We start from the raw sequence: 25,048 nt of genomic DNA on the forward strand, positions 1-25,048 counted from the left end.
CTTGTGTAAAATGGCTGATTCCTGGACTGGGGCAGAAGTGTGAGATGAGTCTGGAAATCTTTTTAGTCAGAAAGGAAATGTTCAACAAAGGATAGTGGCAAATCAAAAGGACAAGAAGAAAGAGCTCCAGTTGGCAAAATCACAGATAATTTTAGCATCAAAGGAAGCAAGAGATTACAATCCACTTACTGAATTATTTAGGAATTCATGAGTCCAAATGGATATAAATAAACTAAATGAATAAATATATGGGAGAAAAGGAAAGTTATTCTTTATGGTAGGAGACCAAATAAAACACATACTAAATGACAGAAACAGAGAACCATCACTTGGTAACCATGAGAGAAGTGACTGTTACAGGCAGGAGTCATTCCCACAAGTACAAATCAATTAAAAAGGGGAAAATGGTGACCTGAAGATGAAGAAAGCTGGCAGACACTAGGAGTAGGTGATGGAGGTCAGGATTATCAGTAGCATGATGGGTGATCATGGTGCTGCAACCTCATGTCATGTCCTGAGAAAAGCATGTCACTGTCTCCGTGGTACACTCACCAAGATCACATGGCTTGAACTGGTTAGGAAGGAAAACTGGATGGATTTAGGGTGAGGGTCTCCCTATAGAAGTTTAGGCCTATATTCTTTAAACCTGTCAAGGACATGAGTGACAGCCAGGCTGAGAAGCTATTCAGGCAGAAGGTCTGAGAGATCTGACAAACAAATGTAATACTTGTATGTATGGCAGGAATACACACCACAGAGAGGTTTCTTAGTAAGTATTTGCCATTCCAGAAAGGGAGGGGAAAAAGAGCATTGTTTGAAGTTAGTAAAGTTGGATGTAGATATGATGATAGTGTTATATCAATGTTGGCTTCCCGACTAGAGTTGTGGGCAGGTGATGTAAGTGTTGAAACGTGTACTTGAGTATTTAGGAGTAACTTGCATATTTAGGGGTGGCTTGAGTATTTAGAGGTGACCGGACATCACGTGCAGCTATTGTTATGGTTCAGAGGAAGAGGAATGATAATGGATACATATATACAGAGAGCACAGGCAATGGAGCAAATGCAGTAAAATGACAACAGTCGGGAGAGCTGAGTGAAGGGGATATGAGAGCTCTTTGTACTGGCAACATTTTGTAAAAGTTTTTGTAAGTTTGAAATTATTTCAAAATAAATTATTTTTAAAAATCACCTAAATACTAAGCAACCATTCTGGGGACACAATTAGAAGCAATGACACTTATCATTTGATAGTTTTTGATGAAACTTCCAAATCTGCTGAAAGAGGTAGATTCTGCAACCATTAAAAAAGACATTTACAACAAAACATGAGAGAACACTGAGAGGACAACTTGAGAAAGAATAATAGATTTAATATTGACCCTGATTTGCATCAGTTACTCTGTGTTAGACTGTAAAATACCCTGAGGGCAGTTCCACAAACTTGCTTGGAAGAGGGCTTAACCTAGTTATAAGGTAAAATCAAGTTCTTAATAAATGACTAAGATTAGGATAATAATGATGATTAAGATAATGATAACTTCCATTAGTAGGGCTAATTATTCCTTAAGTCTGATAAAAGTAATTATGTGTACATTTTTACCAGCTAACTGTAAAACTTTTAATAAGTATAAAAAAATCAATTTCTATGTGAAAAGTCAATTACATATGTTTTAAGCCTCAGGATATATAAAAGAATTCAAAACAGTTGTACAGAAATTTGTCACTGAAATTTTTTGAAAAGATTAGGCTACATGATGCTAGCTAATATGTAGCTAGCATTTACTGGGTACTTGGTAAGCACCAGGCTCTGTTCTCAGTGCTTTACATTTATTACTTCACTGAATGCCCAAGAGCACTGCGTGATGGGAAACAACGGGGGCTGGGAGAGAGGACAGCAACTCAGGAAATGAGCAGGCTAGTCTGACCCTGCAAGTAGGGCAGCTGAAGCATGAAATGTGGCCACAGCACCCTGTCCTTCCTTTGCACATCTGATGTCTCATTATGTGGTATTTGCTGTCTGCTTGTTCCCACTACTGTACTCTGCTGGAAGCCCTATGAGGGCAGCACCCATAGGTTTCCTTTTTTCATGTATCCTGAAAATTAGTACAACACCAGGATCATAGAAGATACTGAATAAGTTTCTTGAGTGAATAATAATGAATGAATAAGGAGACAGTGGTCCATATGCATGTTCTGACTTGGATGGAGCAGCCTTGGGTGATGAGGGCAGGTCCCCAGGTTGAGGACCACAGGGCTGGTGCCCAGTGGGTTAAGGGTTTGGGCTGGAGAATAGGACAATTCTGAAGACACTCCTGATGCTTACGGTAATTTTATTAAGCCTTTTTGAACAGAAATGTAACTCATTTAGTTATCTATTTAAAAGGAATTACACTGTTGGTAAGAAAGAACTTAAAATGTAATGAATGATGGTATATGGTGGTTTTAAAAAAGATGTTTGAATAAGCATTAGGGTTTTTTTTCCACAAAATTTCACATATATAGCATTCTTCTTGATGAAGTATTAACAATCTATTATAGTAGTACATAATAGATTGTACTACTAACCAAAACAGAAAATACTATTCCTTTCTTATGGAAAATATACATTATATTATTAAAAATGTTAACACTCTTCCCTTTCAAAAAAGAGAAAAATATGCAATGACAAAATGACAAAAGAAATCAGTTAAAAGATTCTTTCCATTACAACATAATAACTAAGGACAACTATTTTTGATGTAGGTGACAGCCAAGTTCAGTGTTCTGGTTTACCAAAACAACTGTTGGTCATGAAATCAACTATTCTAAACATGCAATAAGAAAAATGTATAAGCATGCAGCCATCAAGCAATTCACAGTCATTTCTGCATTTAGGACAGAACCAGACATGCAGATCTGAATGCTACAAAGTTCCCATTTAATCTAAACTCATGGCTACCACACAGTCAGCCCATTTCCTGGAAAAGATGAAAGAAGGGTGGTAGATTCCTCAACTAGCCTGGCTGGTTACTACACCTAGCCTCTACTCCAATGAAGTGCAACTCTGGAATCAAACAGACTCCAGACTTCCAGGCTGCATGTCCTGGCGCTCTCATCTGAGCTTCTTCATATGGAAACTGAGGCAGTATTTGCCTTTGCATAGTTATGTTAGAAAACCATATCAAGTGCTTAGTAAAGTGCTGGCCATTAATTACTAGCCGTTGCTATTATTCCATGAAAGAAAAAAATTCAGTTCAACAAACAGCTATTAAATTCCTCCTATTTATTGATGGAGTCACTACGGGGACTCAAGACAAACTGGCAGCTGTCTTTCAGGAGTAATTGCCAAGACAATGTTTTGTTTTATTGTTATTCTGCTTTTTGTTGTTTAAAGGATGCCATGTCCCCTTCTATTTGAAGATTAACATACTTCTACCAACTCTGGGATGCTGAAGGACGTCACCAGCTGCTAGCCTTTTCCAATAGTCTTCTTTATTCTGTTTGATTCTCTCACCTTCAAAGAGGATGTTATTAACTGGAAAGTCGTCATGCAACTACTTCCTTCAAACCAACTCAAGCACAGGGATTACACAAGAATGGGGTCACAATTAGTCCCAACTTTGTTCATATAGATCTGGTCTAAGTAACCCATGAAGCAACAGTCATTTAACTATAGCAACGACAGCTCAGAGAAAAATATTCCCAACAACAGGTTACTATGGTTCCATGGGGAGAGCTGGGGCATGCCACAGTCTGCCAATCCAACGCTTAGAGGGGACAGGACTTATTATTGTCAGAAATGTAATGGAAATGTCAAAAGAACATAAAATTGGCAATATAAAGCATGAAATGTCATGCTTGTTTTTGTTCTATTACAGTGCAATAATTGCAAAACTTTCAGTAAGAGGTTCTATGAATATCATCTCCTGGAACAGAAATAAAACAGCAAGTAGTCTATCATCTTGGTCCAGATGTTCTGTTTGGGATTGCACAGTGCTTTAACAATACATGAGCCAGTATTTCAAAATTGGGAGAGTTCATGTTAAAAAGATCTGGATTTCTGCCTTAAGAAATTCAAACTGTGTCACAATGGGTCCACCTGGCAGTCACTAGCTGAGTGAGCACTGCCCCTCTGAGAGGTGTGTGCCCAGACGTTGATTCTTTTAACATTTGTGTCTCTGAACATACTTTTCTGGGTCAATGATCTCAACAAATGATTTCTTAAACCTGAGGACACAAGACAGCACCAATGCAGAAGGTAAAAGGGATGCAGAATTTTCAAGTTTTTGTTTATTCTGGTAATTTTTTTGCAAAGCAGAATAAGGTAAAGGGGAGAAGATGCTAATGCTCGTCCTGTTAAAAACAAACGTTTGTGGCAGCAATCTGAGGAAACCAAAGTCTTCTATGCATCAAGCCCAATAATTAGTCTCTCCCCTTCTGAAATGCAAAGCATACTTCGGCATGCATCCACACACATTCACACATATATATCAAGTCACATCTTACAAAGTCCCGAAGTGCACTGGGGTTTCACATCAGACTTGAAAAGGGTCCTTCTTTCTGGAAAATGCAGACAACTTAGTAATATGCTTTATTTTATCTGTAATGCATCACAGCTTATAGTGAAAGCTTCCTGATGAAACAGGGCTTCTTAATATGGGAAAGTAAAAAAGGTTATTGGACTCTCTTCCCAATACACTAAAATACACTTTATATATATTTCATAGGAGCAGGGAATGGGGGTGATTTCTTTGGTTGCTCTGTCATTGGCAAGGTTCCCAATGAGACCAGTTACCTGCCACATTCAACATGCAGGTCAGGTGACTGACTGTACTGCTGGTATTCTTATCAATTTATGTATTTTTAATTATACTATCTGATACTTCATAGTCATACTTTAAAATAAGGTTATATTGAAAAAGAAAGCTACAGTATATAAAGGACTGCTTTGGCAAAGGAGCAGGTAATTTGAAAGATAGTTCCTCCTCCCACATATTAAAAGTTTTCAAATGAATATTAATCAATGCTTAAAAATGCCACTCATTGTACTGTGGAGCACACCTGTTTAAAAGCAGTTTATAGGTAATAATTTTTAACTTTTCTTGACTTTGCTGACATATTTTAGCAATGCTCACGATGCATGCCAATCATCTCACTTTTACAGTGTGAAATGAGATCTTTGAGCTCATTAGGATAATAATGTTGACTGAACTTCTATGGCATCTTTTAACTCAAATAGGAGAGAAAAGGCCTGTAAAATGGATTTCAACAAGGGCAAACCTGGGACAAGTTATCACAGTTAATCTGCCACAGAGGCCGATCTGCAGGCATATGGCCTTGTGCCTCATCAGCTAATCACCTGCTACCTTTGCCACGGATGAAAATACCATCCACAGTTTCCCACACTTGCAATTAGGATGTTTATAAATCTAGAGTAGTGGAAAAAAAAAACCCACAACAGCCCTGGATTTAAAGAATACAGCATACCAAGTATATCCTATAAATTTCCTTTGACTATATTTTAAAAATCAGAGTCATGCATACATATGTATGAGATAAGAATATGAAAACCCAACTGACTAAATAAGCAGAATAGTAAATAATTGTCATACTGCACATCACAGCTGCACTGTCCAATATGGTAACCTCCAGTCATATGTGGTTACTGGAAATTAAATTAAAATCCAGTTCCTCAGTCATACTAACCTCATTTTAAATGTTCAATATGTGTTCACATATAGTATAATAGCTACTGTATTGAACAGTGCAGATATACCACATTTCCACCATTGCAGAAAGTTCTAATGGATAGTACCAGGACAGAGGAAATACTCAAAAGAAAAATATTGACAACCAATATCCTTTCATCACTACAGATGACCAAAACGTTGCTTTCTAGGCTTGAACAGTCTAAATAAGCATCGTGTTTCACTTAAAAACCTCGGATGAAACTGGTTTGAATGCCAGAATCATTCGTGAGTAACTCTCTGCTGACAAAACACCTGGACAGCATAACACTGCAAGAAAGAGCTTTCTTTCCTCATGTTATTCTTTAATTCAAGTTGATGACATGTGGCCAAGCTGATACCACTAAGGCTTTCAGCTAGCGGCTTTCTCACTTTTACAGTATGAAATGAGTTTATTTTATGAGCTTATTTGGGAAACTACTATTTTATGACCATGTTTATACTTTTTTTCTTCCTTTACTCTCATTCCATTATCATGACAGATTCCTAATGTCAAAAGTCAAGCATCTTTTGTTAATTTCAGGATTACAAGTAGCCAGATTTGCCTCTCAACAAGCTTCCTACATTTATGAGGAGGAAAAATACATACACTAAGATAGTACCCATATAGAAATGTCTTCTGCTTGTAGATGTGTTCCAACAGTAAGAGTCTTTGTCAGAAGTTTCATGATGAAAAATGAGAGCAACGTAGGAGACCCCAGTGATGTATCTACAACATCAATTAAGCGGGGGTGGGAGTAACACAATATTTTAAGAGACTGACAACTGTAAAAATACATAGGAGAACCTAAGATCTGGAAGTTCTGGGACTGAGGGAAAGGAAGAAGGCACTGATGTTCAAGTTGGCCAGGACAGTCTGGAACGGACCGTGGCGGGCCCAACTCTGGGTCCTAGGACAACCTCATGACAGTGGGAACTTCTTTGGGGGCTGATAAATCAGGCTCTGGTCTCTCCTCCCCGACTGAGATTTCCCAAAATGAAGAAAACTGTGCAGCTTTCCTGGCAGTTTGCCTGGTATAACTGCTCCCTCTCATTCTGGAACTGACAACTTGGAAGGGTGGTTGACAGAGGTCCTGAGAAGCTTCAAGTGTAGGGGTATTTGTGGGGCAGGGTCACCATGTGGAGGAGGGTGCAGGAAGTGGGTGAGGACAGCCTAGAGAAGAAAAAGATTAACATTAAAGACAAATGAAAACAATTTCCTGATTCTACTGAACTTGGAACATATTCAGCTATTAATTCACAAAAGGGGGTATGTTCTGGAGGAAGATATGGCAATATTGGCTGTACAGTTTATGATGTTTTATTGGTTTTTTAAATAACTGATTTCATTATCAAAGAACTATACCATCAAAGTGTATTATATCTCAAACAAAAAGGAGTTCTAGTGGAGTTTTTCAAGGGATGAATAAGAATGAAGGCAAGGGGAGAAAGACACCATGTGGAATGTCAGAAGTAAGATTATGCTGAAGTTGAAAGGCTCTAAATATTTTAAAATAAAATATTTCAAGTTCAAGAACATGTTGGAAAAGGGCCAATAGAAAAACACTGAGGAGAAAAGAATCTGATTTTCCCCAAATCACCAATGTTAAATATCACAGTTAAAGGCAAAATGAACCTTCTAGCTATGAGAAGAGTAATACAATCTTTAAGGGTCCATTATTAACAGATGTAGAAGTGGCATTAAAGTACTGCTGCATTTATCTAGGAGTCGTTTAAAGTTTGACAGTGTCTGATTAGCAATCAAATAACGAGGTTTTTCTACCTTTAGGAGAGGTGCTAATTTTAAAAGTGAAGGTGATGTAAATCCACCTACAGAAATATTTAAAATAGAAATCTGTAAGGAAATAGATTAAATAGGGTGGAGAATTTTAGACATGAGGCATTCAAGAGGGCCAAATGATACTGAATGTACCTCAGTGGCCTTGGCTAACTGAGCTGGAATGCCACTGTGGAAAGGCCATTGGGCTGGAAGGAAGCAGCATGGCTTCTAGTCCAAACACAGTGCCCCAGAGGAAATGATGTGTCCAGACCCAGAGTCTCAGCTCCTCATCTGAGTGATGGGGATAAGAAGGTGCTCTTCCTGCCTCACTGAAATGACAGGTTCATGTACTGTCATGAGGAACAGAAAGTGTGGACCACAGGAAACACGCTAACAAGAGAAGCAGCTTTAGGTAGCAGAGAGCATGAGCACACTGTGAACCTGGCTGGAGAACCCAGCATAGAAGAGAAACAGGGACAGGAAAATGGAAGATAAGATAGAACCTCACCTAGCATTTTAGCCACCACAGTGAAAAAGTAGAGAAAAGAGAAGAAAAAGAAAACTGTGTTCCTCCATGAAGAAAGTAGCATATGGGATTTCTGAAGCTGCTCCACAGAAAAATTGCATGCTTGAGAGCCTGACTTCTGATTATTACTGCCTTGCTTGAATGTAGTCTCATCTTATCTGCACAAAGACATAGGCAGGGTAGGTACTAGCATTGCCATTTTACAATGAGAAAAACAAAGTTGAAGAGCTTTTCCGGCCACAAGGGAAATGACAAAGTCAACACTCATCAACCGCTCCCGTTAAGTCATGGGTGCTAAGCCTCCATGCTCTCGAATACTGAGTTCAGATTCTTATAAAACAATAAAACTGCCCAAGAAAGATAGCATACATTGAGAAATCCCAGGACACGCATAGCATGTCCTCGGGTAGAACTGACCACTTAAATGACACCCCTCCCCCCACCCCCCCATAGCTCTGGCCAAACAATGAGAAGCACCTGCCCAGGACAGTGCCCTTTCCTACAAGCCCATCCTGCAGAGAAGGAAGTGGCTTCCTCATGCCTTTCTTAAAAAAAGAAAGAAAAGAAAGGGGGTTTTTGCTTCTTCAATGCTGTGTTTTCCAGATTGGCCTTTGCGATCAAGGGGGCCCTCAGGCTTCCTCTGACCTACACACGAGCCTTAGTTCAGTAGATACTGGATTTTAGAGAAGGCAACAGAAACTCAAAAGATCCTTTTGTTAGCAGTGTAAGCAATGCTAAGGCTTTCATTCTTCAAGAATGGAACCATGGGCTCTTGGAGTTGGGAAAGAAATGATGAGACTTGGTTAACCTTAAAGTAAATTTAGTAGAAATGTGAAGTAAAATTAAGGAGGTCAAATAAAAAATACAGCACAACATACAGTATCTTAGAGTATTTCTCAAACTTTGGAATTCATAAAATTATCTCAGGAGCTTAATAATAATGACACTTCTCTGGCTCTATTCCTAGAGATTTTACATTAAGTGTGGGGTGAGACCTGGAATGTGCATTTATAATAAGCTTTCTGGGTAATTTTGTCAAATAGTCCTTAACCCTCAAAATGAAAAACAGTCTTGGAACTTTCAAGAAGGCCAATTAATTGAAGGAATTCATCACAGAGCACTTGAGCGCTAAAAAATAGAGAAGCAGATGGGCAAAGATCTGCGGACAAGCAGCCTGGGTCCATGGCTGATGTGTGCATTTCACATATAAATGAACCGACTGGAAATTCAGATCTCAGCATGCCTGCTCTGTGACAGGACTGTACAAGAGGAAAAGTACTTCCAGGCCTGAGATGGGGGTTTTCAACTATACATGGTATAAAAAAAGCATGGCCAGCACAAGGAAAATAAGGATGCATTCACATCATATTTTCGAAGCGTGAGAAAGCAGTTCTGATGCAGTAGTACCTTCTGCTCTTTACTAGGGGTAATTTGCATAAAATAGTTCGCTCTGGAGCACTGGGTCTTTTCTCCTTTCTTTCTCACCCTTTGCCACCACTAGAGAAAGGGGTATTTTCCCACATTCCTTTGGGATGGTCTGTGAGTTCTTGTGATTTCACCAGACAGTTCTTTGCCACCTCTTTTTGGAATGCTGCTGGGCTTTGTGATTATCTGACATTCTTGCCAACTTCTTTGAAAGATGCTTACAAAAAGCTTGTAATCAGTGTTTAAGAACACTGGTAATCTGCAGTTTTTTGCCATAATGGTTTTTATTTAATGCCATTATGGTTTACAGTTTAATATACGGTTTATATCACATATTAAGATATATGACATTTACTGTTGGGAAGCTGGAGGGGCAAATTGAGTATCATACCCCAAAATATAGCAGAGTTGCAAATGGACCTCTGAAATGGTGGACATCTAAGCATGAGAGACTGTTAAAACAAAGGAAAACACAATACCAACCTGTGGCTATGCAAATACCAATGTAGTGTATGTAACAAAAATAATATCTCAGCCTAATCAGCTTTGGTTAAAAGTTCATCAGCCACATACATTTTTCTGTATGTATATGATACACCAATAAAAAGTTAAAAAAAAAAACAACCCTCATTAGGGCCTCCCTGATGGCGCAGGGGGTTAAGCACTGCACTATGAAGCAATCCGCAGCCTCTGCAGCACAAATTTGATCCCTGGCCGGCCAGGGAACAACCCAAATGGTGCAGTAGACCTCTCCTGTCTCGCCCGCTGTTCCCCTCAGCAGTGTGTTTCAGTCAGTCTGCCTGTTCTGTTCCCCACTCTGTCTCTGGTGAATCCTCTCACCCTCCAAACTTCTGGCCTGTACCCCAGCTCTTGTATGCATGAATAAATAAATCTTAAAAAAAAAAAAAAAAAAAAAAACCTCATTAGTTGAAATACAAATGAAACTGTCAAAATAAATCCTGAAAAACAAAATGTTTTGACAGGGATTTTAGAAGAACAGAAGACAAAGAAAACACCAGAATAATGCTAATGTATAAGCACATTTCACAAGTCCCAAAGCATCCAACAATGTTGACAATAAGTTATTGGGAAAAAAAAAAACTGAAAAAAGAATCTTCCTGTAGATACAGGTACTCTACTTCAAGGTGACATCAGCCAGAAACAATTGATAGCCTTAGACTCGGGCCTGTGGTAAAGATATCTTTCTCCCCCTATCTACCATCCGAGGCCCTTAGCCTCATTTCCCAAAACCACTAGACTCAGTACAATTGGCAAGCCCATTAATCCTTTATTTTCCTGGTCCTATAATGATTTGACTGCTCTGGGAATGAATCAATAGCTCCACTTCCTTAGAAGTCACACTACAAAGATGCACATGTCCAGAGTTTACTGTGCTAGATACAAATAAGTTACCAGGAAAGTAGAAGTGAGTTGCAGACAATATCTATACCATCCGAATCCCCAACTAAGATTATAGGACTAGATTGCAGAATCAGTCTTCTATTTATAACACCGCATATTTAGGGTATGTTTTCCACTAGTAACTCAATTCCTATAGTGCATGTGAGCTTTATCTGTCTAGAGTAATATGAACTGGAGTTCTCTCTTTAGCCTTAACACACATATAAGAAAAACTGACTAGCATTTGTTAATGCTGATATTATTTTTAGTCTAGGTAAGTGCTTACCTCTTTGACGCTATGTGTTACTGCCCATATTAGAAAAACTCTTGACATCACCTGGAAAGAAGTCAGGACAACAGAAGATGGAACAATTCCTGAAAGAAAATTTAGAATTGGTAAATAAATGCACTATACTAAGTTTTGACATGTAATAAAATTTCTAAAACATTCAAATTTTAGTGTTTAGAGCCAAAATCAACTTGAGTAACTAAAACTTATCTATATATACTGTCTCTCTCTCTTTCTCTCTGTCTCTCTCTATATATATAGTCTATCATATATTATATATTGTCTATATATCATCTATAGTGATGTAGACTATGTCTCTCAATGTTGTCAATATTAAAAACTTTTCCTTCCGAAGAACATTATTATTTTTTTAATTTTACATCAGTGTTCATTCTTTTTTTTTTTTCTTACAGTGTTTGCTTTCTTTTCTTAGGTGTAGTCCCCATAGAATTTCTACCAGCAATTCACCCGTGCTCCCTCACCATAGTCCCTTGTGCTCCTCCTGCCCCCATCTCAGTATCTCAGGTTCCCCCTCTCCTGCAAAATGTCTCTGATTTATAGTTGTCTGTTTATTTTTGTTTTGTTTTATTTATAATTGTTATTATTTTTCCCTGATCCTTTATTTGGTTCCCCTATATTCCTCCTATATGTGAAACCATCCAATATTTTTCTTTTTCCTTCTGACTTATTTCACTGAGCATAAACCCTTCTAGCTCCATCCACATTGCTACAAATGACATTTGTTTATCTTTTTTGATTGCTGAATAGTATTCCATTATATACATAATGTACTACATCTTTTTGACAGTGAGATACCACCTTACACCAGTAAGAATGGCACATATTAAAAAAACTAGCAACAACAAATGTTGGCGAGGATTTGGTGAGAAAGGAATTCTCACTATGGAAAGCTGTGTGGAGGCTCCTCAAACGACTAAATATGGAACAACCATATGACCCAGCAATTCCACGCCTAAGGATCTACCCAAAGGACTAAAAAACTTTAATTCAAAAGGATATCTGCACCCATATGTTTATTGCAGCACTATTTATAATGGGAAAGACTTGGAAATAACCCAAATGCCAAAAAAAGAACAATAATATTATTAATGGTGGTAGCAAACCATGCAATCTGTTACCCTTCTTAAGCCTTTCAAAATCACTGACCAAGTACAATATGTTTTATACTTACTATGCACACAGAAAAACAAAACTGCTGCTTAACTTTTAAAACTAGACACTGAAAGTTCATTTTACAATGAGGGTTTCAAAGATGAATAAGCAAGTCCTGAGAATCAGACTTGATATACTATCAGGTTAAATTGGTATCTTTTATAATCCAATTGAAGATTTTGCCAACAAGTAGAACAAAATTAATATTTATCCTGATAAACGTTTCTTTTTTTCTTTGTTTAACATAGTAAACTTTGGTATAATTATCTTCCCAATGCCCTCAAATTATAACACTGGATATCAACTTTAATTATTTTAGATAATCAGTAAGTTCTGCTAAACTTACATATCTTTGGCCTCTCCCTTCAATTTCTACAACCACAATATCTACCTAGAAACAAGTTACCACTATTACATGAAATTAATGACTCCTTTAACTTATCTTAAACTTAGCAATAAGCCATCACCTGTAAACATCATTTCATCATACTTTAGTAGCAGGGAATTACAACTACTCAGATAAGGTCTAAAAGCAGAACTATGATTATTTAATTCTGTAGAGCCCCCTTCCTCCTCATCTCTTTCATTTTTGTCTCTGGCCTTACTGCTGCCAGCAACTACACTTACTAACTCCCTAGACCTCTCAAGTTGCACATGGGCTACTCCACACCTGTCAGGAGGCCCTTACCACGATTTCTAAATCCTCACCCCACTTAAAATAACCTCATCTTCAAAATACTCACTGGACTATCCCAGAACAATTTTCATTCTCCCAAGCCCTCTAAAATGCACTCAAACTTCTGAACATTTATGTAGTTTGACAAACTAAAACTTGCCAAAAGACTGTGTACAAATCAGAAAAAACTAAAATTGCCTCCATTGGGTTGGCTATGAAAGGTATTCACTTTATATCTCATTAAGAAAAAAAGATCCTATATTTTATTAGCATGAGTTTCTTAAAGAGTTGGGCTTCAAAGAGGAATGGTTTGGTTTCTCAAAGCAAGTAAGGACACACTGAGCATGATGCATGGCATATAAAGATGCTCAATAAATATCTGTAGAATGAATGAAAGAAAAAAATAGAAATGTCTGGGACATTTATATGAATGGAATAGAAGTGGGATTCCAGAAATCAGCCTTCACATTTACAGTCACTTGATTTTCAATAAATGGTCCTGAGACAATTGAATAGCCACATATAAGAGACTGGAGTTGGAACACTTCCTTATATCAGGTACAAAAATTAACTCAAAATGGATCAAGATGTAAATGTAAGAGTTGAAACCATAAAACTAAAAAAAAAAAAAACAAAAAAACAACCCCACAGATGTAAATCTTTGTTGGCAAGGATTAGGCAATAGTTTATTACGTATGACCCTAAAAGCACAAGAAAAAGTAAACTGGCCTTCATCAAAATTAAAAACTTATGTGCTTCAAAGGACACTATTAAGAAAGTGAAAAGATAACTCACAGATAGGAGAAAATATTTGCAAGTCATATGCAATAAAGGACTTAACATCCAAAATATATAAATAACTCTTATAATTCAATAGAAGACACCCAAATTAAAAAGTGGGCAAAGCACTTAAATAGATGTTTTTCCAAAGAAAATATGCAAATGACTGAATAGCATATGAAAAGATGCTCAACGTTAGCTGTCAGAGAAATGCAAATCAAAATCATAAACAGATATACTTCACACACACTAGGATGATTATAATCTAAAAGACAAAATAACAAGTGTTGGTGAGCATGTAGAGGACACTCATACACAGTTGATGGTATTAGAAAATGATGGAGCTACACTGGAAAAGTCTGGCAGTGCCTTAAAATGTTAAATACAAAATCAAATTTTATGATGCAGGTGTATATAGTCTTAATATAAATGAAAACATATGCCCACACAAAAACTTGCACATGAATGTTCACAGAGGTATTCATATTAGCTCCAAAGTGGGAACAATCAGCATGTCCATTAACAGATGAATAAATAAAAGGTGGTATGTCCACATAGGTTCTAACAGAACATTAGAAATAATATATGAATAAAGCTGTTAGTAAAAAGATAAATGTATGAATAAGGTATAAAGCCTGGTGATATAATTCGTAATACTACTAAAGAAGCTAAGTGAAATGTTACATTAATTACGTTAGGGAGGTCACATTTCAAATAAGAAAAACTAAAAGAGATAATTGGAAGCTCTCCTAAATGAGTTAAGCATTTGCTGCTTATTAACCACCATTTCTAGCTCCTTTTTTAAAATCCAAAGATCTACTCAGCACATATACTTTTCCTCTCTCTTCATTCGCCACAAAAATAATGGGCTAGTTAGACTGCTAATGGTTTGAGCAATGCTCCAAGGTTGCTGCTGCATTTTGATGGGAATCAACATGTTCAGGATCTGGACCTCAGATTTCTGAGTTCAAAACTTAATCTTATTCCAATCATGAGCAAGAAACAGGCTCTTAAAAGACTGACTCATACTAATCAAATCCATTGAAGACTAGTTTATAAACCAAAATGTTGGTTTATTCACTTATAATAGAGGCCCAGCCTTTACAATAGCTGAATAATTAGGATTTTAGAGACTCTCATCTAGTGATACTTTTTTCCTGGCATCAAAATCAGAATGTATGACTTCAAACAAGAGGGATTTGGGAGTTCTGGGAGATGACTATGGCAATTTAGTTGAGCACAGGTTAATTACCCTTTCTCTACTATAAAGCTCTCTTTTCTAGGGAATATTAAGATTTATAGTGCTAAAAATTGTCAGATTGTTTCTCTTAAAAATAAGTATCCAAAAACAAAGATCTACTCTTTTGATATATTTCCAACCAGTTTTTTCTTCTAAATAGATGTTTAAATAAAGTTCAACTTCTATTGTTTACACTCTATCATTTGTTTCTCATTTAACATTTTAAGAAATTTTCTACTTACAACATATACTTCAAAATATTTTAATGAGTCATAATATTTCTTTGACTGGAATACATTTGTTTATCTATTCTCCTTCTGTAAGATCTAGAAATTTTTCCATTTTTTACACTTATTATAAATGAAGAAATGAAATATTACAAATAACACTTTTTTTGAGGCATTGACTTTTTAAAAAAAAGGTTAATTTCCTTTAAATAAGACAGTTTCCAGAAGTAGAACTACTAGGTCAAATGGTATAATACTTTTAAACCAATATTTTGATTTATTAAAATGCCCTGAAACTACTTCCAAAAAGTCTGTATCAATAAATACTCTACCCGCAGTATACAAGTATGTCTGCTCTCTAGCACATCCTTGGCAGTAAATTAAAATCTTATTAGGAAATATAAACCAATCAATGGGTTCTAATTTGTTGCACAGATGCCCTATCTAGGGAATCTACCCTAGTTAGCCACCTCAATATTCCCCAAATGATGATGTTCATACCAACTCTGATTTAGTTTCCATAGCTTATGCACTTACTTCAACCAGCCACCTGGCAAATGGCAGTTTAGGCACTAGTATAACAACCCAGTCTCAATCAGCCTGCTCTACCAATCCATAAGAAGGCCAGCAGGAAGTGACCCTTACATAAAGAAGACCACATGAGGGCCAGGAACTCTACCCTTGGAGTCAAGGCAGGAAAACAACAGAAGACCACATATATAGAACATACGATCTTGGCTACAAGCAGACTTGACATTGCTGAGCTGGGTTTTAATGTCATTGGGTGGGTTTCATAAGAAACTTAAAAAATTACATCATTTGCTGGAGAAGTGGTATGCGGCATAATATTCACCCTGTTGCTCAATGCCCTTTACATAAAGCCCCAGGTGGGAAATTTGTTTTAGAACTTAATGTTAAGAAATGTTTGCTCCTATAATGGTAAGAATTATATAACTTGGTTGCCCTTTTCAACTTGGTAATCAGAAAGTTTCCAGCCAAATATGAAGTGTACTATTGTATTTTGTGTATAAATTGCCACAAATCCTTGGGGAATAAGGACTGCTGGGAAGATAGACCCAAGCCCTTTTTCCTTTCTAGACTTCTTATTGTCACTCCTACTGTGTCTGTATTTATTATACCACTACCCCTACACAATGACATAGCATGTTAATAATGACCTCCACTTTTTGGTTGTTGTTGATTACTTATATTGGTTGCTTTCAGATGACAAAGAGATTCTACAATTTTATCAATAAGTTTTCAAAAACTACTAGGCATCTATTATTTGTTAATTTAATTTCAAAATTACTTTTGGAATACTTTGTATCAGATATTGTTTTCCATGCTAAAAATCAACAATGAATGAGACAATGTTTCTACCCTCATGAACTTACATTCTCAAGGTATAATGGCTTGCTTTTGGGATAGTTCTGCCTGCACTTTTCCCTGGATGTGATATAAACCTTCGTAGATAGAAAGTAAGATCACTTCGTGGTTTCAGAAAGAAATCTCTGGCAAGGGAAAGTCGTAACTTGAGAAATAACCATGAAGCAGAAACACTGGCAAACAAAAGAAATCCATTTATGTGGGCATGTGTGTGCACACACACCTACACGGCAAAAGTTGCGTAAAGGAAACCTAGTTTCTTGTTTTTCCAGAATCAGGGTGCTCTGAGGACTACCAACACTGCTGAGCTGTGCCAAGCTGGGCAGCAAAGAAAATGCCTGCTGCCCAATGTAACCCTCAGATGGAGCAGGGTAGTGGGGTGGGGAGACTGGCTGTATACATCAGGTCAAGTTGAAAGTTAGGTATAAGAAAGGTCAGCAGGTTTGGGAGCAGAGTAGCATCGTGTTCAGGTGTTCAGCTAACAACTATCAAGGAATACATGGGTAATTGATATCAGGGGCTGCTCCTGTCTGCAGCAGGTAATGGGAGATCAGATCAAACAAGGCAGGAAACACTAAGTTGGCACCAAAAATTAAATGACAGACTCTTCCTACCCAAATATCAAATCCTCTGAACTAAAAATAATACTACACAGTAGCAAAAGTCACCAATGGGACCCACTAAAGACTAGGGTACACTTTATGACATATGACTTTGTCATATTTTTAAGAGGGTTACCCAAACAAAGATTATTGCACACCTCCTACCTTGCTCCCTTTCCCAAAAGTGTCCTTAGTGTAGCAATGAAATTCTGAGAATTTTCACTAACAAGCCCAGATTTGGAGAGCAACACACATATCTGACTAGAGCATGGGTCTCATAGAACTGGAGAGTGATGATTAAGTTGTGGAATGTGACTTAATTGGGAGCAGTCGCATAGATGGTAAGCCTTTCAGGCCCCATATTGAATTGAACAACTGGTACAAAATTCTCTCTGCAAATAGGACATGCTTTTTATAAGGTGGAGGAATCCCAGAAAGGAGCAATAAAATGTCAGAAGAGAAGGAAGTGTCCATGCTTTAAAATAAGTAATTCATTCACATTTTTTAAGTATAAAAATACATTTTAGGTATATAAAAGCAAGTACATACAGAATATATAAAGATATATTTATACATTTTTAAAAATATAATGGCAGTATTTTATACACATTCTATACCCTGCTTTTCTTCCTCTAAAAATATTCTGAGGATTCTTCTTCTTTTCTGTGTGTATATACTGTTTTGATTATGTTGGGTTTACATTTTAATACCTATGCATTCTTTTAGTCCCACCCCTATGTCCTTGGAGTACAGTAAAACATGAGAAGGAAGATTTCAATCCTTAAACTGTAGTTTTGAGGGAAAACAATGCAGTCAGAGATAATTCACTAATACCTATATCAGAACAAATAAAATGGCTGGACAGAACTGCTCATACTTAAGCAAGATGAATGGGTATGGCAAGAATTCAAACACAAGGCAGGGGGAAAAAAGAAATAAAAATAATGCATGCATTGTTATCTAGGGAGAAGTCAAAAATTAAAGTGATTAGAGGAAAGCAAGCATGAAGAAGACAATCCAATACAAGGATAATTGTTATCCCCAAAGTAGAAAATCCAAAATATGGAATAAAAAAGTACTCAAGGGCACATAGTCCAGGAAATTTCCCTAAAACGAAAGAATTAAATGTGTATAGAAAAATATATTGTGTTCCTTGGGCCTCCCCGGTGGCGCAGCGGGTTGAGCGCAGCGTTGTGAGGCTGTACGCAGTCTCTGCAGCTCCGATTCGATTCCTGCCGGCCAGGGAGATTCCCACATGGCACAGCAGACCTCTCCTGTCTCACCCGCTGCTCCCCTCAGCAGTGTATTTCAGTTCTTCTGCCTGTTCTGCTCCCTGCTCTGTCTCTGGTGGATTCTCTCACCCTCCCACACCTCTGGCCTGAACCCCAGTGCTTGTATAAACAAGTAAATATTTAAAAAAATATATATTGTGTTACAGAAAGCAACTACTAACAATTAATGACTGCAACTGAGAAATTTCTTGGTTACAAATATAATACTTCGGGTATCTAAACAAAAAAACCTAGTTACCTATAAACTGGTAAGAAAATCAGTCTAGCTCCAGACTTCTCCACAACAATATTCAGTGTCAGAAGATAATGAAGCAACACTACAGAAGTCCAAGGGAAAGAAAGTATGTTCAAGAATGTTATACCCAGCCAAGACGTCATTTTAGTGTAGTAGTAAAAGGTATAGGTCACTAAATCTGAAAGAATTTGGCACATAATGCCTATGCCACCAACCTTAAGAAGTATATGCTGTCACAAATTCAGTCAAACAAGAGGTAAATGAAAATTAAGAACTCAGGAAATGGAGACGTCACAGTGAAAAAGCCTATAGTAGGTGATAAATCTACTCAAATAGAACACTAAGACTAAATTATGGTAATAATTATGGTTGAAGAACATCATGTAAATGCTTAAAAACTGAAATAACAACTTAGTAACAAAATTTTAAGATAGGGGCCTCCCCTGGCAGGCGGTTGAGCGCCATACTGTGAAGCTGTCGGCAGACTCTGCAGCGCTGGTTCGATCCCGGCCGGCTGGCAAGGGTCCCACACTGCACAGCAGACCTCTCCTGCCTCGCCCGCTGCTCCCCTCAGCAGTGTATTTCGTCCGTCTGCCTGTTCTGTTTCCTGCTCTGTCTCTGGTGAATCCTCTCACCCTCCCAAGCATCTGGCCTGTACCCCGGTTCTTATATAAATAAATAAATAAAGCTAAAAATTTTTTTTAAAGATAGGAGGCAGGGAAGAAGACAGGAGAGAAAGTATGACAATACTAAATTTAATAATAGAACTAAAAGATATTCCTTTCTTATTATATCCTTAATAGAGAAATAGTGCCTAAAACTGAAATATAATTAAATATAATTCCTATCTAAATTCTTCATAATCTTTTTTGTTAAAGACTGAGGGGTCTTTTAGTAAATAATCTCTCCCTCATGGTAAAGAAAGTTTTATAATTTATTTATTTTAATGAACTCAATGATTTCAATGAAAAATAGCATATATAAGCTATATATCTTGATGGAAGCATCCATCTACTGTCTCTTCCTCATATTAATAAAGATTAGTTCTACTGGTAGAATTTGGAGTGATGTTTAGATTTTACTCTTTGTACTTTTCCAAATTGCCTGAATTCCTTAAAAATAATGTGAATTAATATTTCAAAATTAATAAAATCAATATCCTTAATCAGAAATGGAACATTTGGCAACAACAAAAATATAATTCTGAAGCTGAACTAATTCCAATCTTAAACACAAATTTTCTTAAATATTTTCTTTTCGAGTACAAGCTAATCTTAGGGAAATAGAAAATATTTCTGACTAAAATGAAGAGACTGGTGGGAGGATGAGACTTAAAGAAGACTGTCTTTTTTTTTTTTTTTTTAAAGAAGGACTGACAGAAGGGTAATTCTCTTTTCTTTTTCTTCCAAAACAGAAAACTAACCAACCCTCTTGGGTTTGCAATACCTGATATCCCCACCCCAAGTGCAATTTTCAATATATTTTATATAACCACACTTACTTTATTGAGCTCTGACAAAAGAATTGATTTCTTACACTGAAATCAATAGCAAAATTATGTTATTTTTATGCAGTGTCTGGATTTGAGGTTGGCATTTCTAAAAGATGCAAGGGACATTTTTTGTGCTAAAAGAATAGTGTTACTAAGTACATTCATGATTATTTTTTATGAAACTGAAGAGTTTATAAAAAAGAAATATAAGAAATCAAGTATGATGATGCTTCATGTATCTAGCATTGGGAAGAAATGTGCAGTTATTATAGAATTAAATTTTTTCCTGTAAGTGCAAAACTTTCCCAAAATGGGGCAATGCATTCTGCAAAGATGTGCATGAGAGGCCAATCCAGTGATACCCACTAGCAGTAAACTTATTCAAACTCAACTATATGAATCAATCAAAAGAAACAGAAAAATAACTTTGGGTAGACACCCAGCATTTCACAGTATAAATGCATACATGAGTGAGTGGTGGTCTCTGGTCTTCTGGCTATTCACCACACTGACTGTGACTTTATTGTTCAAAAAGTATGTTGAATGTAATAGTATGTAATGAATGTAATTTTCACCCAATAGTGATCCTAAATAAGACCCAACTATTTCAAATGGTATTCCAGTGAAGGAAGAGCAAATACTTTCAACACTGGAGGAAAAAGTTGCTGTGTTGCATTTACTGGGAGTTGATACTAAGTTGTATGCACTGTTTGAACAATTTATAAGGTATTTTTCACTGGAAGTTTGCCTCTACATAAGTAAGTTTAGTTTAGGAGAGAAAGTCACAGGTTATAGTACATTTTCATGGTTCACTGATTTTCCCTAAACTTTTGGAGAAAGATCCATTTTTACATTAAAACATAAAAACAGGGACTTCAATGTGTTTCACATCTTGCCTGTCCTCTTAAATCCCTGGGGGGCGTAGAACTATACTCCTTGCAGATATTAGGGAAACTTCGAAAAGCTGGTAAAACACAGTGCATGATAAAATCTAACAGGTCTTAGGGAACATAAAGGCAGGAAACAATCTTGAACTAGGAGAAAGTAATACCTAAATGGAAGCAGAGAAGGCTGTGCTTGCTTGGGGTAGACCGTAGTTTTTAATGACTAGTAGTTTCTAGTTTACTGGATGTTTGTTGCAGACTTTTTTGTGTTTTGTTTTTTTTTTTATAACTGTTTCTGCTCTCTTTCAGAGTGTTAGTGATAAAGTAACTGGCAGCAGTAGCAGCTTGCTCTTCCACTTAATTGAGATTTCTACATGTAAAAGGTAGCAATATTGGCTTCAGGAGAGGGTCCGGAGGTCTCCAAAAGGATAAGCTTTTCAAGAGCTTTCTCAAATATCCAGGAGCTTTTCATTTGTTTCTTTACTTTGGGGTGTCTATTCTTTGAGTTAAGTTACTGAAGTTTAATGCTCTCTGAATGAGAGAAAAATATAGATATTAAAAAAGACATGATCTTCCAAGCTTTCTGACTATAAAAAGATGGAAACAAAAAATATTAGAAGCCATTCTCTAAGATTACAAAAATGAATCAATCAAAATTCATGAAAACTTACTCAAACCTCTGTATTAGTTATTGTTGTAATAACAAATTGCCATCGGATTTTTTTATAGTTTATAGAATTCCAGATGTTTTATATCAGATTATTAATTGCAATCTTGACAAATGTATGGTTGATATGTCTTACCAAAAAGACTACATCATAAGTTTTTCTTAAAACATTTTTTATTAGTAAAACTGTCAGGGTTAAGTAAAATTGATAGCTGAACCATTAGAGTCACTTTTGGTTAACTTATGCTAACAATCCATAACTACCCTGGATACAAGATAGAGAATATTTTATTAGTATCTCTCTTAAAACTTTATTAAATTTTGCTGCAATATACTTCTGAAAATTATTTCATGTGAGGCTACTTCAAACGGCTGAACCCAATTCAAAGAGCTTACTTGAAATAAGATCTAATGACAAGGTTGAGAGAAGAGAATCATCATCTGCCTTCTCAGTTCTAACAGACCATGTGGAAGAGGAAGGCTGAAAAAAAGTTTAACTTTACTAGAAGCCTGTGGAGAGAAGACTTCTGTGGAAAAGGCTCTATTAAAAGAGCAAGGGGGCCTCTCTGGTGGCACAGCGGGTTGAGTGCAGGGCTGTGAAGCTGTCCGCAGCCTCCGTAACGCCGGTTCGATTCCCGGGCGGCCAGGGAGATTCCCACATGGTGTGGCAGGTCTCTCCTGTCTCGCCCGCTGCTGCCCTCAGCAGTGTATTTTGGTCAGTCTGCCTGTTCTGCTCCCTGCTCTGAATTGGGTGAATTCTCTCACCCTCCCACACCTCTGGACTGTATCCCAGGGCTTGTATAAATAATAAATAAATCTTTAAAATAAAAATAAAAGATCAAGGAACCACAATACAAGGGTCATTTAAATATGGTGATCATTAACTAAGAAAATCTTGGCTGTGAGAGCTGGAAGAAATCTAAGAAATACAATTTAACCCCACACTTAAAAATGAGGAAAGTGGGGTTCAGAGAGATTAAATAATTTGCAAAGCTTTCATAGATAGTTGAATACAAATTAATATTTATTTTTAAAACTGGGGTAGATATTTTCTAAGGTTAATTATTATTGGTCAATATACAACTAGGAGAATTAAAATTTTTGTAATATAACAAAATGTTAATATTTAAGGTATACAAAGAATACAATTTGTTTTTGTCTTAATAAAAACCTAGTAAGTAAATAGGCAACGAGCATAAATAAAGTCATGTAAAAGTAAACATATGGAATTCTATTCAATTTATAATAAACAAAAAGTGCTATAAATAAGAATACCTATTTTATTATTAACTCAGTGAAAATAAAAAAATAACCATAATACCCAAATGTTGGTATTATGTTAGGACCACTAAATTAACATTTTGCAAATGGCACTATCCTTTCACAATTCAATTTTACAGTATTTTTAAGTCATACCCTTTGAATTAGAAATTATACATGAAAATATATACAAAGGTCACAGCTAATGACTAAAAGTCTACATATCAATCAGTCAAGGTATTAGTTGAAAATTAATAAATTTTAAATAGGAACAACCTAAATGCGCTCCACTGAAGGAGATATGACGACATACTCAAATTCAATATTTTATAGTAATTAAAAAATATCAATGAATAGAATATAAGTCTCAAACAGCTTCTATCAGAAAGCAAGGAAGCTGTGAAAGATGACTGGTGTGCTGTCAAAAAGGGCTTGGGAGACAATCTAAGGAGGCTGCCACTGGCCAAAGATGGACAATTGAGCATTAAAAAGGAGAGTTACAATGGACTGAATCACATTAAATGTATTAAAATTCATGAATCCATGATAAAATAAAAAGCAAAGCCTCCACTGTCCCCTTTGATATGCTGATTTTTGTTGTTGGGGGAGGTGTGTATGTGTGTGTGCGCGCGCGTGTACACGTGCACACGCATGCATGAGTGTCTATCAGTACCTGTGCCTATCTGAGTCAGGAAGTAACATCTCCGCTTCTGCATGAAGAGGGTGTATACAGCAACATGAAACACTAGCCCTCACTTTGTTCTAAATTACAAACTGATGTTAATTTGTTCTCAGAACTGAAATTTTTCCCTCAAAATTGAGACCACTTTTCCTTTTTGGGATCTAATGCAGTATTGCTAGCTGAAATCAGTTTGACATGGTGAGAGATATCAGACTGATGAGAAGTGTTGCTGCCTGATTTAAAACCAAACCCTGAACCTTTTTTAAAAACAATAACTACATGGGAAAAATATCCTAACAACCAACTTTAATCGGTTTTCTTTTAGAAGTATCTGAGAAACAGCATCTCAAAACTGGTTAATAAAGGGAAACACTAGAGCTCAAAAAAATATGTATTGTTATAGCATAAGAAACTAGTGAACTCAGTTACTTCTAGGACAGGGGAAAGAACTGGAGAGCTAGAGGACCAGGGACTTCACTGTACACCCTTTCTCTCCAACACCCTGGCTGGCCTTCCTCTTCTATCTGAATTACCTATTCAGAATCTCAAATCATTTAAGTAACACTATACAGGACATGTAACAAAATGGAAAAAATGATTCTATTTAAAAAAAACCCTCAGAATTCAACTGATAGTCAGTCTGATGAGAACAATAGGAAACTGCACATGCATACAGACCAGGCTGGAAGGAAATACAGAAACAACATTGTTGACTACAATTGCAGAATTTAGAAGCATTTTTTTTCCTTTTCATTAAAAAGAATTCCACTGTTATAATGTTAGTTGTTCAATAAATAATGTTAAAATGGCATTTAAATGTGAAACAGTAATTGCACCTCGGTTACCCATACTTGTAGGAAAGCCTAGCTTTTTGAGCCTTGAGCCAATAATTAAGGCACCAAGAACCATTTGGAAGTAACTTGACTCTTACTGTAGGCAAGAGATCTAAGAAGGATAAAAGAAAGGGTCTATTGAGGGCTGTTCATACAGTAGATACTAAAAGTACAATGCCTCTGCCCAGCTCTATTTCCCCATCCCTGCACTAATGCGGGGTTGGAGGCGGTGGTGGCATTCACTGAGTGGGAGGCCAGGAGAACTTGGAAAGAGCCTGTCGACAGCGCATAAAAGACACACACTGAAAACACTCTTGCAGGAGGAGTGAAGCTTGTCAAAGTACTGCAGAGGCTGGGAAAGTGAAGAGAAGAGAAAGAGCAATTATAACCTGAACCTAACAATTCCTCAGCTAAATTTAACTAGAGAGGTGGGATATTTCTGCAGCTTGAAAATGATAGGCAAATGAGTGCTCAGGTACAAAAAGACCCAA

At 36.8% G+C, this 25,048-nt stretch overlaps 1 protein-coding gene across 2 annotated transcripts in view; it reads right to left on the bottom strand.

The window, feature by feature from the left end:
* Nucleotides 1-25,048, bottom strand: part of HACD2 (3-hydroxyacyl-CoA dehydratase 2) — an 89,622-nt gene that overhangs the window by 17,183 nt on the left and 47,391 nt on the right. Inside the window, exon 3 of one of the 2 annotated variants that reach the window (XM_084231289.1) lies at nt 11,126-11,248. In XM_084231289.1, the coding sequence (XP_084087415.1) occupies nt 11,126-11,248 (123 nt within the window). The remainder of the gene's footprint in view (nt 1-11,125; nt 11,249-25,048) is intronic. The other variant, XM_084231290.1, reaches the window with a different exon arrangement.

This window comes from Talpa europaea (assembly GCF_964194135.1).
Source record: "Talpa europaea genome assembly, chromosome: 4".
Taxonomy (NCBI): Eukaryota; Metazoa; Chordata; class Mammalia; order Eulipotyphla; family Talpidae; genus Talpa; species Talpa europaea.